The 20431-nt window shown below is 37.0% G+C and overlaps 2 protein-coding genes across 2 annotated transcripts; both read left to right on the plus strand.

Annotated features, from left to right (window-relative positions):
- LOC308431176 (prostate and testis expressed protein 14-like) lies at positions 1-1361 on the plus strand (the record flags this gene model as incomplete). The annotated part of the gene is made up of 3 exons (XM_080930543.1): positions 1-61; positions 698-811; positions 1237-1361. 3 exons carry the CDS (start codon positions 1-3, stop codon positions 1359-1361), a joined length of 300 nt encoding a protein of 99 aa, XP_080786669.1.
- A 742-nt stretch (positions 1362-2103) lies between these two features.
- On the plus strand, positions 2104-9505 carry LOC308431177 (heterogeneous nuclear ribonucleoprotein F-like; the record flags this gene model as incomplete). The annotated part of the gene is made up of 2 exons (XM_080930544.1): positions 2104-2209; positions 8907-9505. The coding sequence occupies 2 exons, from the start codon at positions 2104-2106 to the stop codon at positions 9503-9505; spliced, it is 705 nt and encodes a 234-aa protein (XP_080786670.1).
- Positions 9506-20431: the final 10926 nt, after the last annotated feature.

Here is a 20431-nt window from a genome sequence, read left to right on the forward strand (position 1 = left end):
ATGGGAAAGTATCTCTTACTGCTCCTATTGGTCATCTTTTTGCTGGTGGGCTTTCTGCAAGGTGAGATCCTAATAAGTGGTGTTGGTAGGCAGACATATAAGTATCACAGTGTGTTGTGATTTGGGGAAATGAGCAGCAGAAGATAGGACATGACTGTGTTTAGACATGATCTTTGAGTCCTTCACTCCTATACTTGTTCATTCTCCTTCTCCCCATTGCCTTTGATATGACCACTATAGTCTTTTATTGTCCCCCAATATTTATTTTCCTGCTTTTGGTCTTTACTTGTATTCCCTGGCTTTAGTCCCATCATATTGCAACATTTTCCGTTTCTCTTTAGCTTAATTGTTCATGGCTGTAAGTGTAGGCTAAACGTTGAGCAAGGAAAGTCCTTGATAGGATGACAGTAATGAGAAAATGGGGAGTGTGGCATTTGCCTAACCCTGTGTAACTGGCACTGGCAGCCTGAATCAGATCTTTGATTTTTATTCTTACAGTCTGTGCATTACCAGGATTTGGAGGTGGGAATACTTTTTTGTTCTACTGAAGCCATTCCCTTTCAGAGTCCAAGGTCATGGAAGTAAATACCTTCTCTGAACACATTTTCTTCTCAGTCAGGGCCATGGTCTCAGCTTTTGTGTGATGCTTGAAGCTGGATGCTGAATATGTCTCTTATACTTGGTTTTGCCCTTCCAGCACTGACATGTGTCCGCTGTTTAAGTTTGAAGTCTTCCGGGATTTGTGCGACAAGAGAAACCTTCTGTGAGACTAAATATAATATGAAGTGTGCTTTATTGCTACTCTATAAAGGTATGTAAGACCTTGGATGTCTCAGGGTATTCTTTCTCACTTGTGAGAGTTAAAACAATCTGTGATCTTTGGCAAAGATGCTGAGTGTGGGAGAAGCTGTTGCTGTGTGAAAGTAGAAAAGGGTTCCTCTACTTCTGGTGTTGGTTGCCAATAATTGTAGATCAGACAAACAAACTAATAATAAGAAAAGAATAATTTTGGGTGGTCTCTTGGTGGCCCTTGGGATTTCTCAGTGAATATAATCAGAGTTGACAAAATTTTTAGTCTAAAATTCCACTTAGCACTTTTGTGAATGAAATATTACCTGTGTGTAACATTAATAGACAAATGATTCTACCTTGAAGCCTGGTTTTTCTCATTGACCAAGTCACAAATTCTTCCCAAAAACATGTATATTTTATCTCTTTTCCTTTTTTCCTCTTCAGATGGAAAATTTCAATCTGGCTTCCAGGGATGTCTTGGATCATGCTTCAATTATACCAAGACCACTAAAAATGAGATAAAGGAATATAGATGTTGTGATAACAAAAATTTGTGTAACAAGTTTTAAAAGCCCTTGCCTGCCCTGTTCTACTTAGGTAAGCCCTTATTCCTTCCTTGTACTCTGTAGTCTCATAATGTTGGGCCATCAATGTCCAGCACTGCCAAGACTCTCTCACTTGTCTTTACCCAGAATCAGGGATTTATATTTTGACAGTTGAATTGTCACCTTCCATTTCTAGGATTCTGGCTTTCTTTCATTTTTCCATGCATTCTTCTTTCAGCATTTACTGACATATTAGGCATTCTTTACTCCCTCCTCTCTTTATTGTTACCTTTTTGTACAGTAAATTGTCATGACCAATAAATGCTGCAGTTGGGGTTTGGTTTCCCTGTGAATATGACAGATCTGACACCTACCTTTAATGAACCTTCACTTTAGTGATGCCTTTTCTGCCAGGCAGGCCAGCAAACAAGAGCTCCAGCATCTCACTTCACTCTTATTCATAGAATGTGGGGCATATGTTAGGTAGATTCTCACTGCTGTGACCTATGTAAAACAATAAAAGAAAGAAGATTAGTTTTCTCTCATGGTTTCAATATTTCCTCTATGATGGGAGGACACAGTAAAAGAGAGTTCCAAGTCATGGCCTGTGGGGAGCACAACTGAATAAAATGGAGGGTGACCAAGACAAGATACAGCTCCCAAAAAACGGTCCCTTATTATCTACTTCCTTCAGTTAGATTCTCCCCCACGACATCTTTTAACACTGTGTCAAGTCTTAAACCACACATTAGGACAGAGATCACACATGCTAATCGCTACAGAAAATGTGCTCACAGACTCTCCCGGAAGTGTCTTTGTGGAATCTCTCAGACATCTGTCATCAAGTGACTCGGTTGAGACATCGACCAGAGGTGAAGGTGCTCCTGCACCACAGTGTCCATCTCCCCTCAGTTCACGTGTTCATGTTTTTCTTTGTCCTGGAGAGATTGCAGTTTAGCTTCACTTTTAGTAAACCCCATAGTTTTTGAAGTTAGGGTTGTTTGGGATATTTATTGTTATATTTTTCAGTAGATTTTATATTCAATTTCAAAAAAGAATGTACTCAGTTCTGCCCATAGGAAACACTGCTACTGATCCCTCCTCAAGACACAATTTGTTTACACCTTGAAGTAGATATTTCAAAGTGTTTGAATTTTGTCAAGTTATAATATGTGTTTGTACATATTAAAGAAATCTACCTATTATTTATTAACTTAAAAATATTGAAAACGTTATGTTTTTTCAGAGATGTTCATTGAGTCATGGCACTGGAGCAGGTCATCAAGTCTTCTACTGAACCATGTCCTTAGTTCCACACCTGCTTTCTAAATAATATACAATAATATTGATCCTATGCTATATGAATACTTTTGTTTTCTGTTAGATGCTTTGCAATGCATTATATGCCTTATTAAATTGGTTTCACTGATCAGTATATTTTATTATGTTCAATTAAATTTGTTTTGCACTTATTTATTTGTTAATGTGTGTTTTTGTACATTCATCTGCCCATATTTAGAGGTCAAAAGTGAAATTAAAGAAGATAATAATATCCATATATCATACTGGTCCTGAGAAATTGATATTAAGATATTCAGGTTTAGACATTAGCTAATTTATACATTAGGTCATCTCATCAGCGCTTAGTTTTCTAAATAATAATTAGGAGGCCAGTGGGATGGTTAATTGGGTAAAAGTACTTTGCTATCAGTTCTGATAGTCTGAGTTCAACCCCTGGGTCTCATATGATGGAAGAAGAAAACTGAGTTCTGCAAAGTTCTCCTCTGATTTTTACAAGACTGGAATAGCAAGAATGTGTTCCATCCTCACATAATGCACACACACATATATGCTCACTTAATGTAATAAAAATAACACAAAATAAGGTCATCATAGTATCATTTACACACAGTAAAATGTATGAATTTTGCCCCTTATTTTTTACAGTCCAGCAAATATAAGCCTGTTCATAATTATCACCATTAAATTCAGAGTATTTGCAACACCACTAGAAATTCCTCTGTTCCTTTGCTGACCTGGGATCAAGCCTTCAACTTTCAGCACTTTGAAACCACTATCTTTCCCATTCAGTTATATTCATTCAATAGATGCCTCCTTCTTCTTGTAAGTTGTTTGTGACTTTCTTGTTTATTTTATAATTTTATAGTTTCAGTTAATTTCTGGTATCACATTTCATTTCTCTTTTATTACATTTTTTAAATTGAAATATAATTTTATTATAAACCCTCTTTTCTTTTCACCCTCCAACTGCTCCCATGCATCCCTTGTTCTCTCTTGGAATCATGGCTTATTTTTGTTTGTTATTGTTACTTGCTATATTTTATCCACCATCTCTTTCATGATGTCCCCTGAGCCTTATGCCCGGAAGTTGGACTAGGCACATATAGACCCTTGTCTGAATTTTGATAAGTGTCAGTTTTCTGCACATATAAATGTAATCTGCTCATTCTGTTTAGTTGTATTTATATAATTTCAAAGCTGACCAAATGGTGTCAGATAACCACTTAGGGTCTTAACCATGGGAAAGATAATTTTTTGACTCTCAATATTCATTCTTTGCCTGTAGTAATCTATCTTTGGGTAGTGACCCATGAGATTTCCTTTTCTATGTAAGCATACCTAAAGGTATTTTACTTGTTTAGGCAGCTAACTCCCACTCTTTCCCTACCTATTCAATATAGTACTGGAAGTCCTAGACGGAACAACTAGACAACAAAAGGATATCAAAGGGATACAGATTGGAAAGTAAGAAGTCAAAATATCACTATTTTCAGATGATATGATAGTAAACTTAAGTGACTCCCAAAAAATTCCACCACAGAACTCCTACACCTGATATACAACTTAGCCAAGTGTCTGGATATAAAATTAACTCAAACAAATTAGTAGCCTCCCCTCTACTCAAAGGATAAACAAGCTAAGAAAAAGATTAGGAAAAAGACATCCTTCATAATAGTCACAAACAATATGAAATACATTGCTGTGAACCTAACTAAGCAAGTAAAAGATTTGTATGACAAGAACTTCAAGTCTCTGAAGAAGGAAATTGAAGAAGACCTCAGAAGATGTAAAGGTATCCCATGCTCAAGGATTGGAAGGATCAACATAATAAAAATGGTCATATTGCTAAAAGCAATCTACAAATTCGATGCAATTCCCATCAAAATTCAACTCAATTCTTCATAGAGTGAGAAAGAGCAATTTGAGAATTCATTTGGAATAACAAAAAAAAACCAAAAAAACAAAAAAACAAAAAACCCAGTGTAGTGAAAATAATTCTCAAAAAAAAAAAAAAAAAAATCTGGGGGAATCACCATCCCTAACCTCAAGCTGTATTACAGATCAAATGTGATTTTTAAAAAAACCTGCCTGGTATTGGTACAGAGACAGGCAGGTAGATCAATGGAATAGAACTGAAAACCCAGAAATGAACCCACACACCTATGGACACTTGATCTTTGACAAAGGAGATAAAAACATTCAATAGAAAAAGGGCAGCCTTTTTCTATATTGTTGGTTCAACTGGCAGTCAGCATGCAGAAGAATGCAAATCAATCTATTCATATCTGCTTGTACAATGCTCAAGTGCAAATGGATCAAAGACATCTACCTAAAACCAGGTACACTGAAACTATTAAAAGAGAAAGTAGGAAAGAGCTTAGAACACATAGGCACAAAAAAAATTGCCTGAACAGAACACCAATGACTTATGTTCTAAGATCAAGAATCAACAAATTGTACCTCATAAAATTGCAAAGCTTCTGTTAGGCTAAAGACACTGTTAAGAAGACAAAATGTCAGCCAACAGTTTGGGAAAGAATCTTTACCAATCCTACATCTGATAGAGGGCTAATATTCAATATATACAAAGAACTCAAAAGTTAAATTCCAGAGAATCAAATAATCCTATTAAAAATGGGGTACATAGTTAAACAGAGAATTCTCAACTGAGGAATATTGAATGGTTGAGAAGCTCCTAAAGAAATACTCAACATCCCAGGTCATCAAAGAAATGCAAATCAACACAACCCTGAGATTCCACCTCAAACACTTAAAATAGCTAAAAATCAAAAACTCAGATGACAGCAGATGCTGACAATGATGTGGAGAAAGAACATTTCTCCATTTTTGGTGTGATTGCAGGCTGGTACAACCACTCTGTAAATTAGTTTTGTGGTTGCTCAGAAAATTGGGCATAGTACTACCTGAAGATCTAGCTATTCCACTCCTGAGCATATACCCAAAAGATGCTCCAACATATAAGGACACATGCTCCACCATGTTCATAGCAGCCTTATTTATAATAGTCATAAGCTGGAAAGAACCTCGATTTCCTTAAACAGAGGAATGGATACAGAAACTGTGGTACATTTACACAATGGAGTACTACTCAGCTATTAGAAACAGTGACTTTATGAAATTCCTAGGCAAATGGATGGAACTAGAGAATATCATCCTGAGTAAAGTAACCTTGTCACAAAATATATATATATATATATATATATATATATATATATATATATATATATGGTATGTAGTCACTACTAAGTAGATACTAGCCCCAAAAATCTGAATAGCTATGAAACAATTCATAGACCTTATGAAGCTCAAAACAAAAGAAGGCCAGATTGTGATTGCCTCGGTCCTTCTTATAAGGGAGAACAAAACACTCAGGGGAAGAAATAAGGTCAAATAGAGGAGCAGGGATTGTAGAAAAGATCATTCAGAGACTCTTACCTGGAGATCCACCCCATATGAGCCACCAAACCCAAGCACTATTGCTGATGCCAAGAAGTGCTTACTGGCAGGAACCAGATATGGATACTACCTGAGAGACTTTGTCAGCGTCATACAGATATGGTTGAGAATGCTTGCAGCTAACCATCAGACTGAACACAGGGACCCCAATGAAAGAGCTAGAGAAAGGACTAACGGAGCTGAAAGGGTTGGCAACCTTATGGGAAGAACAACATTATCAACCAGAACCCCCATGGACTAGAACACCAACTATTAAGCACACATGGAGAGACCCATGGCTCCAGTTGCAAATGTAGCAGAGAACAGCATTCATGTCTCTGAAGAAGAAAATTTTAAAATGATCTCAGAAGATGGAAAGATCACCCATGCTTATGGATAGGCAGGATCAGCATAATAAAAATGGCCATCTTGTCAAAAGCAATCTACAGGTTCAGTGCAATCCCCATCAAAATTCCAACTCAGTTCTTCATAAAGTTAGAAAGAGAAATTTGCAAATTTAGTTGGAATAGCAAAAAACACAGGATAGCAAAAACTATTCTCAAAAATAAAAGAATGGTTTTTTGGTTGGGAGACCTTTAGTAACTGTTTCTATTTGTTTTCGGGTTGTCAGAATATTTAGATGATTTATCTGATCCTGATTTAGCCTTGTTACTGAGTATCTGTCTAGAAAATTTTCCATTTCATCCAGACCTTCCAGTTTTGTTGAATATGGGCTTTTGTAGTAGAATTTGATAATATTTTTATTTCCTCAGTTTTTGTAGTTATGTATCCCTTTTCATTTCTGATATTGTTTATTTGGATACTCAGATACTTCAAATCATTAAAAATCTTTTATAATTATGTCTTTGAAGTACTAAGTATTTTATAAATCCTTAAAATCTAATTGTTTTTATAAATAACATTCATTAGCCATAAGATAAAGATATTATTAAGCTATTCCATTTATTGTTTTACACGTTTTATGTAGTTATTTCCTTCAAAATAAGTTCTAAATAAATACATATTAATTACAAATTTTATTTCACTTGTATTATAATCATGGAAAACAAATATTCTATTATTTTATTTTCAAAACATTTTTTCTAATTTTTATTATTTCTCAATTTTATTTCATGTGTAGGAGCATTTTCCTGCATATTTACCTGTGAAGCACCTGTGTGTCTATAACCATGGAGAGAAGAACAGGGCATCAAATCCTTTGAAAATGGACAAACCATGAGCTGCTATGTAGGTAGTGGAAACTGATCCCAGGACCTCTGTAAGAGGAGTCAGTGTCCTTAACTGCTAATCTATCTCCTCAGCCCCTCAAAATAGTCTTATATGAAACTGCTGGATATAAGGGTTGTTATTAATTCTTGGCTACCTATATACATGCTTCCTAATGATCTTTGTGTTAAATTTCCCTTTCACAGTGAAGATTAGAGACGCTCTAACAAATATAACACTAAAAAATCTTGACTTATAAAAAAATCTATCTCATCAAGCTGGTTGAGCTCCACATTTGCTGGGTGAGTGGCACACACCTTTAATCCCAGTACTTGGGAAGCAGAAAGAAAAAGAAAGACATACTAACTCCTGTATGATTATGCATGAACAAGATAAACATAATTAAACAGTTCTGGCCAAGATTTTGTGCCCTGGACAAATTCTTGTCTCAATTCTGGGTCTACAACATGGGCTAGACTGACGGAGGACATCAGATTTGAGAGATGATTACTCCTGCTCCAGGGTGAGATTCCTCTTCTTGGATAACAGCCCTTTCCTGAGGTGTTAAAATCTTTGTTCCAAGGTAATAGAAGAGGATTTACCTCTGTGTTTTACATATGGTCTGTACATGTATATAAATGTAAACACTTTAAGGGTTCAAAGAATATTTTTGGCCACTAGTGCCTCTTTAAAGTAAACAAACAAACAGATTTTCCCAGGTCCATATCTTTTCTAAACTTTGTAAGCTTTAAGGCTTACAAAGATGTCTTAAAGTTTATAGATAATGGAAAGATAATCTTAGCTTAATAATATGTTTTGGACTGTTGTGCCTGTTTACCCCAAAATATCACCAAGGGGCCAACTCTGATGCAATTACACTAGGGTCTCTGTTACAAGCTAGGGCTTGGGCCACACCACAGTCTCTGACAGCAGCAGCAGGGTGCAGCCCCAAATCCAATGTCAAGCAGGTATTTATAGAGTCCAGAAGGGGTTATCTGACCTGGTATACATCTGATTGGGGTCCATGATGGAATGTTATTTGTACATTAACATAATTGGATGGTGCTAAGAGCCAAACCTTAAACGTAACTTCTGCTTTTCTCCTGATTGCTGGTTGTTAGAAGTGAAGTGTCTAGCAAGGCAGGAGATGGAACAGATTTGACCAAAAGATATTACTTGTATGTATGACTATTCCACAAAATGTTTTAAAAATTTTATTATCTCTTCCATCAGTATGTGATGTGTAATTATTCAAACTTTATTGTTTTTATTTACTGTAGCATGATAAATGTCATTAAAATTATCAGTTATTAGGTTAAAATCATTTAACTTCGAAGTGTAACACTGTCCTAGTAATATCGACATGTAATATATACATCATTTTATATAATATACACCACACATACATATATGTCATAATACTGTGCCAAGGTTAAGATAAAAAAATGCTTTAAATAGTAATTGTACATGCATTTATATATGAATTATTTCAATAGAGTATATATTTATAATGTTCTAACTCAGAAGTGTTTTGTAAAGCTAGGAAGTTAGGGAAAATTAGTAATAGAAAGTGACTATTTTAAGTAATCTACAATGTATGCAAATCCATTGTGAAACGAGCAGGCCTGGATAGGATGAGGTCTGGTGCCTATAGTGCGGGCTATGGGAGCTATGAAAAATATAGTGGCCTCAGTGATGGCTATGGCTTCACCACTGACCCATTTGGGAGAGACCTCAGCTATTGTCTCTCAGGAATATATGACCACAGATATGGAGACAGCAAGTTCACAGTGCAGAGCACCACCGGTCACTGTGTCCACATGAGAGGGCTGTCCTACAAAGCAACGGAGAACGTCATTAACAACTTCTTCTCTCTATTCAACCCTGTGAGAGTTCATATTGAGATTGGTCCCGATGGAAGAGTGACGGGAGAAGCTGATGCTGAGTTTGCTACTCATGAAGAAGCAGTGGCAGCTATGTCCAAGGACAGGGCCAACATGCAGCACAGATACATAGAACTCTTCCTGAATTCAACTAGCAATGGGGCTTATAGCAGCCAGGTGATGCAGGGCATGGGTGTGTCAGCTGCCCAGGAAACTTACAGTGGCCTGGAGAGCCAATCAGCGAGTGGTTGTTACGGGGCTGGCTACAGCGGTCAGAACAGCATGGGTGGATATGATTAGTATTGTAGAAACATCTGAGTTATTTCAATCAGAAAATTTCACAGGCAGCCAATAAGCAGTCAAGAGCAGTTTATAACTCTAGAGGAAGCTGGGGGACCCACTTTGCATCATGAGTTTGTGAAATCTGGATTTAAAAAAATTACCTCTTCAGTGTTTCTCATGCAAACTTTTCTTCTAGCATGTAATATTGAGTAAACTAAAACTGTTTTCTTCCGATTTTCTCAATTAACATTTTTGGCAGTATAATTAAGAGTGATGTTATCTGAGTTAGGTAGTTTAAGTATGTTGAGTGGATCTTTAAGCACACCACAGTGAACACACTGAGGACATGTACTTTTCTGGAAAACTCAAGGTGCTAGACCCCTGATGCAAAAGAGAAGCATTTCTCATGTTCATTCTAGTTTATATTTTCATGTAAAATCTTTAGATTAAGTTTAAAAGTTAAACTTTAAAAAGTTAAGCTTTTTAAAAGTTAGTTTTGAGAATTGAGACACAATACGTAGGAATTAGCTAGGCCTTGACTTAAAGCTTTCTTTGTACTGTGAATTCCTTTTGGGTGTATTTTGCTAAGTGAAACTTGTTAAATTTTTTGTCAACTAAATTTTTTTTCTTAAAATACTTTTTCGCAATGAAAAAAAAAAAGTCAAGCTTTATCTTGTTTTGGATGCCTCATAAACCCTAATGAGAAGCAAATGATATTTTTAAAATAAAAACTATTTCAAAGAGACTGGTTCAATCACTTAAACCTCTAACAAAGAAATTTAAACTGATTTTTAAAGAGGCTATTAATTTTTTTCTTGGATTTATAAACTGTTAATTATTTAAGATGCCAGATAAATGAATTTTGTGTGTGTGTGTACCTGAGTGTGTGTGTGTGTGTGTGTGTGTGTGTGTGTGTGTGTGTGTGTATGTGTTTTAGCTACTACTGCTGGGTTTTTGTTTAAAATTATATTCTAAGCCAGGCAGTGATGGAATATGCCTTAATTCCAGCACTTAGGAGGCAAAGACAGGTAGATTTCTGAGTTCAAGGCTATCCTGATCTACACAGGGAATTCCAGGAAAACAAAGTCTATACAGAGAAACCCTGCTTCAAAAAATGATTTTTTCTAGTGCTATAAAAGTAACAATAGACCATCAAATAAAGGAAATATAAAGATTGCTCCATAATGGAAATTGATAAAAAATATTAGATAAAAATATGCTACAAAAAAATTGGGGTGGGGGAATCTTCCATCCCGATGTATGGTAGATCCCTGCATGTAGTTTCTCTGCAGAATAAATGGTCATTGATGTTGCATACTATTTGAGTTTGGGGCATAATTCTTTACAAATCATGGAATCTTATATTAGTAAAAAAATAGGACATTTAAAACCTATGATCAGATTTCATTTTATGTTTTCCCATTGGAGAAACTCTGCCTGTTGGATAGTCATTGTCTTAACCACAGAAAAAAATATATTTGTGGAATTATTCCTATTTGGGACATTCTGACTAAATTGTATAGTAATTGTGAACTAATATTTACATAAATTTGGCGTATCATTAAGAAATAATGCTAATAGACCATCAAAATCAACTAAAACTTTGGCTTTCTCCTATGATTTAACCCTTTTGAAAAGCATCCAGTATCTATTCATAAAATAAATACTTGACATTTCTTTTATTTTTTAGGTAAAAATGTTGGGAGCCAAGCCAACCCAAGGCTTTCTCAGAGTCCCTAATAAAAGGATAAAATAAAAAGACAAAGAGAACACTTGTTTTGTTTCCTTGTCCAGAAGCAGGCTTGACAAGGTCTGGTCTGGGGTTGGGGCCAGGTTCTCAGAGTAGTTAAGGTTTTAGTTTCTGAGAATTCAGGTTTTTCCCTCTGACGGGCTCTGGTTATAGATACTAAGGCAACTATTTCTGAGGTATCCTGTGCTCTCTTTGCCAATTGATTTATTTGGTTTAATTCTCTGCCAGTGCTGGCCTGTCCCTATCCCCTGCAAAGAGTATATAAGATGTACTTCTTGATAAACTTGCTTGGCATAAAACACAGCTTGTTCTAAACCTGATGATATCAAACTTTCCTATCGTTTTACCTTTTGATCCCCTGGTCCTTCCCTCAGGGAAATGCCACTGAAATATGACCAGTTGGACGAGGTCATGAAAAGGACATACAGCCATCTCTATAAATGGAAAACCATGGGGCCAGCAAGAAAGCTCAGAGGGTAAATGCACCAAGTCTAAGAACCCTAGTTTGATACCCAAGACCCACTGAGTGTGAGGGGGAAATTGACTCCTGCAAGTTCTTCTGACATCCACATACATAAAACGTAGTGTTTAAAAACAAATAAAATATATGCTAAGGACTTTTAGCTATGATGATTCAAAAGTAATTACAGAGTCTTCTCAAATGATAAAACCACATGCTTTCATTGACTTAAGAAAAAAATTCAAGACTCCATTCTTACATATGGAAAACTACTTCTTGCCCACTGCTGGACTACAAAAATTAAAAAAAAAAATGAACTTTCTCACATCAAACATATACATCTATGCAGAGTGCAGATGTGATGGATAATCCTCATCTACAGCTCCACTGACATAAATACCCCAAGCAACTGAACATGTTTCTTATGTTTTATGCTTTTAAAGTCCTTCAGTAATTATGTTTTAAAACTGATTGAGTTAGTTAATAGTTTACTTGCTACATAAATAATTAAATGTCATTTGAATGAAGTTCTAAATGAAGGAATTAAATCCTTTCATTTAGTTGTTTTTTGTTATGACTGTTTGCTTTCCCAGAACCTCTACCTTGCTCAAGACTAATTTTAATGTTTAAAAGATTCAAGTTTTCACTGTCTTATACAAAAAAAGTTCTTTTTATTCAGCATAATTTGTATTTTTAAATCCAGTTTTTTAATTGACAAAATTTATTTTAAATCTTATTTTAAAATCCTCTATTTTTGGGGTATCTATATTTTTAAATGTAAATTTAAATATCCTTATCTCCAAATATTGAGTCCAAATAATAGTACCATATAAAAAAATACAACAAATCAAAATACAAAATGTTTTATAAAATGTACAGATGCTAAACAAATAACTCTAACTTGATTAAATCTAGTTAGAAAGACCCAGAAATATAGGTTAATTCTTCTTATCCAAATTATACAGATGTCAACAATGTCTAATGAGATGGATGGACTTTTATGCGTTAAGTACTACTGTTTCTTAAATAAATTAGTATCTAAGGTATTCTACAGGACAATTAGATGAGTTTTAAAAATTAAACAATATTTGTTGTATTTTGTGAATAAATGACTCTTAGAATCCATTCCTATTTCTCATCATTAAAATAAGTAAGATTTTCTTATGCTCACAAGGACTATGAAATTCTGGTTTCCTTTTTTTATTAGATACATTTTATTTACCTTTCCAGGTTTCCCCTCCATAAAAACCCTATATCAGACACCCTGCCCTGCTTCTATGAGGGTGTTCCCCCAACCACCTAACCACCCACCTCCTCCTGCCTCTCGACCCTGACATTCTCCTACACTGGGGCATCAAGCCTTCGCAAGACAAAGGATTTCTCCTCACACTGATGCCCAATAATGCCATCTTCTGCTATATATGCAGCTGGAGCCATAGCTCCATCCATGTGTACTCTTTGGATAGTGGTTTAGTGGCTGGGAGATCTGGTTGATTGATATTGTTGTTCTTATAAACTTGCAAATCCCTTCAGCTCCTTCAATCCTTTCTTGAACTCCTCCACTGGGGAGACCATGCTCAGTTAAAGATTGACGGCAAGAATCCACCTCTGTATTTCTCAGGCTCTAGAAAAGCCTCTCAGGAGACAAGTAGATCAGGCTCCAGTGAGCATGCACTTCTTGGCATCTGCAATAGTGTCTGGGTTTGGTGGCTGTATATGGGCTGGATCCCCAGGTGGGGCAGTCTCTGGATAGCCTTTGCTTCAGTCTCTGCTCCAAAATTTGTCTCTGTATTTCCTCCTGTGAATATATTAGTTCCCCCTTATAAGAAGGATACAGGGTCCACAGTTTCTTCTTCCTTGATCATGAGCTTCATATGGTCATGGAAACTGAGGTATTATGAGCTTTGGGGTTAATATCCACTTGTCAATAAGCGCATATCATGGGAGACCCAGAGATACAGGCTTGGTGAGAAGGGGTTCCGACTAGCCTGGGGGCAAAGAGGTCTCTGCCGAGCACAAGCAGAAAGTGTGCCCCTGCCCTGCCTGATTCAGGGACCAGGAACCCAGCATTGGGTCCTCTGTTCCCAGCCGGTGGATTTTGGATGCAGAACAGGGCTCGGACCATCCGCCACCAGGAACAGCAGTGATCCAGGGACACAGGCCAGGTACAAAAGAAAGGCAAGAACCAATCACTGAAAACAAGATGGCAAGAGAGAAGCGGAAAAAGTGTACCCCAGGAAAACCAAGACAACCAGGCAACACTAGAATGCAGCTCTCCCATCACAGCAAACAGCTGAATTCCAAACACTCCAGAAAAAGAAGACGCAGACACGAAATCATACCTCAAGACGCTGATAGAGATACTTAAACAAGAACAGGAGGAAAAGCAAAAAGAATCAGAAGCTTTTAAAGAAGATACAAGAAAAACACTCAAAGAACTCAAAGAACTAGAGGAAAACAGAACCAAAGAGATGAAGGAATGGAAGATGGAATTTAAAACAGAAATTGACACAATAAAGACAACACTAAAAGAGATAACCCTAGAGGTAGAACATCTAAAATAGAAATCAGGAGTCACAGAAGCAAGCATTTCCAATAGACTACAAGAGATGGAAGAGAGAATCTCGGGGGCAGAAGACAACATTGTAAACATAGACAAAACAGCCAGAGAAGATGCAAAAAACAAAAAGCTCCTAACCCAAAATGTCCAGGAGATCCAGGAAACAATGAGAAGAGCGAACCTAAGGATAATAGGAATAGAAGAGGGAGAAGAGTATCAACTAAGAGGCACAAGAAAACTCCTAAGCAAGAAAACCAAAAAGAGAAAGAGACACAAGCACAATTCAACATAAAAAAAAGCAATAATAGCAGGAAACATCAACCACTATTCCTTGATATCTATTAAAATAAATGGACTCAACTCCCCAATAAAAAGATATAGGCTATGAGACTGGATACATAAACAAAACACAGCATTTTGCTGCATAGAGGAAACTCATCCCAGAGACAAAGACAGACACTATCTCAGAGTAAAAGGTTGGGAAAAAACCTTCCAAGCAAATGGCCTCAAGAAGCAAGCTAGAGTGGCTATTCTAATATCTAATAAAGTAAATTTTCTACCAAATGTTATCAAAAAATATAAGGAAGAACACTTTTTACTAATTACAGGAGAATTCTGTCAGGAGGAACTCTCAATCCTTAACATATATGCTCCAAATACAAAAGCACCCATATTCATAAACCCTACTAAAGCTCAAAAAATACATTTCACCCCACACAATAATAGTGGGAGACTTTAATACCCCACTCTCACCAATGGACAGATCATGGAAACAGAAACTGAAAAAGGACACTGTAAAACTAGCAGAGACTATGAACCAACTGAAATTAATAGATATCTACAGAACATATCATCCTAAAACAAAAGAATACAACTTCTTCTCAGCACCTCACGGCACCTTCTCCAAAATTGAACACATAATTGGAAACAGAATGAGCCTCAATCGATATAAGATTAAAATACTCCCATGCATCCTTTCAGATCACCATGTTCTAAGGCTGGTCTTTAATAACAACAAAGACAACAATAAGCCCATATACACATGGAAAGTAAACAATACTCTATTAAGCGATAGCGGGGTCAAAGAAGAAATAAAGAAAGAAATTAAGGATTTTCTAGAATTCAATGAAAATGAAAACATAACATACCCAAACCTATGGGATGCAATGAAAGAAGTATTGAAAGGAAAACTCATAGCTCTGAGTGCTTCCAAAAAGAAACTGGAGAGAGCATACTCTAGCAACCTGACAGCACAGTTGAAAGCTCTAGAACAAAAGGAAGCAGATACACTTAAGAGGAGTTGACGACAAGAAATATTCAAACTTAGAAAAAGAACCATCCAAATAATCAACAAAACCAAGAGCTGGTTCTTTGAGAAAATTAACAAAATTGATAAACCCTTAGTTAGACTAACTACAGGGAAAAGAGAGAGTATACAAATTAACAAAATCAGAAAGGAAAGTGGAAACATAACAACTGAAACTGAGGAAATTCAAGAAATTAACAGATCCTACTACAAAAGCCTATACTCAACAAAGCTGAAAAATCTTAAGGAAATGGATGAATTCCTAGACAGATACAAGATACTAAAGTTAAACAAAGACAAGGTAAACCATCCAAATAATCCCATAACACATAAAGAATTAGAAGCAGCCATCAAAAGCCTCCCAACCAAAAAAAAAAGGCCAGGTCCAGATGGGTTCAGTGCAGAATTTTATCAGACATTTATTGACGACATAATACCAATACTCTCCAAACTATTCCACAAGATAGGATCAGATGGAATACTACCTAACTCATTTTTTGAGGCTACAATAACCCTCATTCCTAAACCACACAAAGACCCTACAAGGAAAGAAAACTTCAGACCAATCTCACTTATGAACATTGCTGCAAAAATACTCAACAAAATACTTGCAAACCGAATCCAAGAATACATCAAAACAATCATTCACCATGATCAAGTAGGCTTCATCCCTGGGATGCAGGGATGGTTTAATATACAAAAATCCATCAATGTAATCCACCATATAAACAAACTCAAAGAACAAAACCACATGGTTGTCTCACTAGATGCTAAGAAAGCATTTGACAAAATTCAGCACCCCTTCATGTTAAAAGTCTTGGAAAGAACAGGAAGCCAAGGCCCATACCTAAACATAATAAAAGCAATATACAGCAAACAAACAGCCAACATCAAACTGAACAGGGGGAAACTTGAAGCAATTCCACTAAAATCAGGGACTCGACAATGCTGCCCACTCTTCCCCTACCTATTCAACATAGTACTGGAAGTCCTGGCTGGAGTAATTAGACAGCAAAAGGAAATCAAAGGGATAAAAATTGGAAAGGAAGAAGGAAAAGCATCACTGTTTGCAGATAATGTGATAGTGTACTTAAGTGACCCCAAAAATCCACCAGAGAACTCCTACAGCTGATAAACAAGTTCAGCAAAGTGGCTGGATATAAAATTAACTCAAACAAATCAGTAGCCTTCTTCTACTCAAAGGACAAACATGTAGAGAAAGATATTAGGGAAAAGATACCCTTCACAATAGTCACAAACAATATGAAATACCTTGGCGTGACTCTAACTAAGCAAGTAAAGGACCTGTATGATGAGAACTTCAAATCTCTAAAGAAGAAAATCGAGAAAGATCTCAGAAATTGGAAAGATCTCCCATGCTCATGAATTGGAAGGATCAACATTTTAAAAATGTCCATCTTACCAAAAGCAATCTACAGATTCAATGCAATACCCATCAAAATTCCAACCCAATTCTTCATAGAGTTGGAAAGAGCAATGTGCAATTTCATCTGGAATAACAAAAGACCTAGAATAGCAAAATCCATCCTCAACAACAAGAAAACATCTCCAGGAATCACAATCCCTGCTTCAAGCTATATTACAAGACAATTATGCTAAAAACTGCATGGTACTGGTACAGAGATAGGCACGTGGATCAATGGAATAGAATAGAAGATCCAGAAATAAGCCCTCACACATATGGTCACCTGTTTTTTGACAAAGGAGCTGTAAACATTCAATGGTAAAAGAACAGCCTCTTCAACAAATGGTGTTGGTCCAACTGGCCCTCAGCATGCAGAAGAATGAAAATAGACCCTTTCTTATCTCCTTGTACAAAGCTCAAGTTCAAGTGGTTCAAAGATCTCCACATTAAACCAGGTACACTGAAATTATTAGAAGAGAAAGTAGGGAAAACCTTAGAACATATAGGCACGGGAGAAAATTTACTGAACAGAACACCAGTGGCTTGTGTTCTAAGGTCAAATATCGACAAATGGGACTTAATGAGATTGCAAAGTTTCTGTAAGGCTAAGGATACTCTCAAGAAAACAAAACAGCAGCCAACAGATTCGGGAAAGATCTTTACAAACCCCACAGCTGATAGAGGCCTAATATCCAAGGTATACAAAGAACAAAAGAAGTTAGACACCAGAAAATCAAACAACCCTATTTAAAAATGGAGTACAGAGCTAAACAAAAAGTTCACAATTGGGGAATATCGAATGGCTGAGAAACATCTAAGGAAGTTCTCGACATCATTAGCCATCAGCAAAATGCAGATCAAAACAACCCTGAGATTCCACCTCATACCGACCAGAATGGCTAAGATCAAAAATTCAGATGACAGCAGATGCTTGCGAGGATGTGTAAAAAGAGGAACATTTCTCCACTGCTGGTGGGATTGTAAACTGGTACAACTACTCTCGAAATCAGTCTGGTGATTTCTCAGAAAGTTGGACATAGTACCTGAAGACCAAGTTATTCCACTTCTGGGCATATACCCCAGAGACACTCCAACATACAACAAAGACACATGCACCACAATTTTCATAGCAGCCCTATTTATAATAGCCAGAAGCTGGAAAGAACCCAGATGTCCTTCAACAGAGGAATGAATACAGAAACTGTGGTATATTTACACAATGGAGTACTACTCTGCTATTAGAAACAATGACTTTATGAAATTCCTAGGCAAATGGATGGAACTAGAAGCTATCATCCTTAGTGTGGTAACCCAGTCACAAAAGAATACATATGGTATGCACTCACTGGTGAGCGGATCCTAGCCCCAAAAAGCTCTGAATACCCAAGAAAGAATTCACAGACATTATGAAGCTCAAAAAGAAGGAAGGCCAGAATGCAGATGCCTCAGTCCTTCTTAGAAGAGAGAACAAAACTCTCACGGGAGTAAATACAGGAAAAAAAAAAAAAACATAGAAGAGAAGGGACTGAAGAAAAGATCATTCAGAGACTGTCTCACCTGGGGATCCACTCCATATGCAGCCACCAAATCCAAGCACTATTGCTGATGCCAAGAAGTGCTTACTGGCAGGAATCTGATATGGATGCCTTCTCAGAAGCTCTGCCAGTCATACAGATACAGTTGATGATGCTTGCAGTTAACCATCCCACTGAACAAGGGAACCTCAATGAAAGAGCTAGAGAAAGGAATGAAGGAGCTAAAAGGGTTTCCAACCCCAGGGGAAGAACAACATTTTCAACCAACCAAATCCTCCAGAACTACCAGGGACTAAAACACCAACCAATGAGCACACATGGAGAGACCCATGGCTCCAGCTGCATATGTACCAGAGGACAGCATTGTCTGGCATCATTGGGAGAAGAGGCCTTTGGTCCAGTGAAGACGCATTTTCCCAGTTTTGGGGAATGCCAAGGCACTGAGGAGAAGAGGGTGGTTGGGAGAGGGAGCACCTTCATAGAAGCAAGTGGAGGGGGAGGAGGGATAGGAGTGGAGGGAAAGGGGATAACATTTAAAATGTAAATACAAAAAATATCCAATAAAAGATATTTTTAAAAAAGAATCCAGCCTAACACTCAAAACTCCTAATTCAGACTTCTACCTCAACCAAGGTAGATCAAGCCTAAATGACCATTCAGCTGAGTTCTCTATAGCTCATTGCTTCTATATAATTGGAACAAAGACTAATGATGCCTCCTTGGTTTATTTAGAAATTGTGTTACCCAAGAATGACCATTTTCTTTAGATGATACACATTAAAGCTAGGCTATCTAGTTCTCTATAGATTCTCCTCTATGAAACAGGAAGATACATAAAAACCACGTAACCCATTCCTTCACTCTGGAAATTTACTATGTACCTATTGTATAGCAAGCTTGCTGCCGGGTACTAGGACTACAATGGTGAAGAAGACAGAGAAGGTCCCTACTTTCTGAGGGCTTTAAGTTCAGTGGGGGAAAGAATCATAATTATAATAGAAATAAATATACTTAAGTTTAGGTCCAACATTCAGTAGCACATGGTACAGAATATGGGATAGGAAAGAGCATAAGGTGGTGGCTAGAGGATCTCTGCCACCTGAGTTATAGCTTTACGACAGATAGAGGTCACACTTCATCTACTCAGCTTGGCTAGCTCCTGTTCTTTATCATTTATTTGGTGTAAATTCTAGGTACCATTTGAGCTGCCCACCTGATTCCCATAAATCATATGCCCTCACAAGAACACATGAAATGATATTTCTCAAAGCGTGTGGTGTTATAGAAATGTTTAAAGGGAAACTTAGGGCAAGTAGAGTTTAGAAGCTAGAAACCGCTATTATCCCTAAGTTGAAGTAGGAAGGGAAAAAACATATTGCTACAGCCTAGTCAAAGTTGGGGTCATGAGAGAAAGAATACCCAAAGGGACGTTTGAAGTATAAAAACTTAGCCTGTGCCTGAGTCTGAAGTCAAACCCACTCAGTACTCAGCTAATCTCAACAGAGATCAGTCTCCAGAGTACAAACCAAAGCCACAAAAAGCTTAGTCAAACAAAGTAACCAGGTCACTACAGTTCACTGTTGACAACCATCTGAAAAGAAGTGCTGTCTTTTAAACTTTCACAAAAAGAGCATGTGTAATTTGGTAACATTTTTGTTTGTTTTTTAAACTACCCCTAGCACACTATTCTACACACAGAAAATACTCTTCACTAGTGGTATTGCCGTGGGTTATGGGCCAGCCTGCCTGGACAGGATATAAGAGGTACAACCCATTGTGAGCACACAGATTGTTTCTCAAGTTCTAGAATTCCCAGAATCTCTGATTCAACTCTTGGGAGTGTTTGCTCAGTTTCTTCTCACTTCTTGAGTGTGCCACATTAGAGATATTTCTTTTCCTAAATCAAA

This window comes from Micromys minutus (assembly GCF_963924665.1).
Source record: "Micromys minutus genome assembly, chromosome: 16".
Classification (NCBI taxonomy): Eukaryota; Metazoa; Chordata; class Mammalia; order Rodentia; family Muridae; genus Micromys; species Micromys minutus.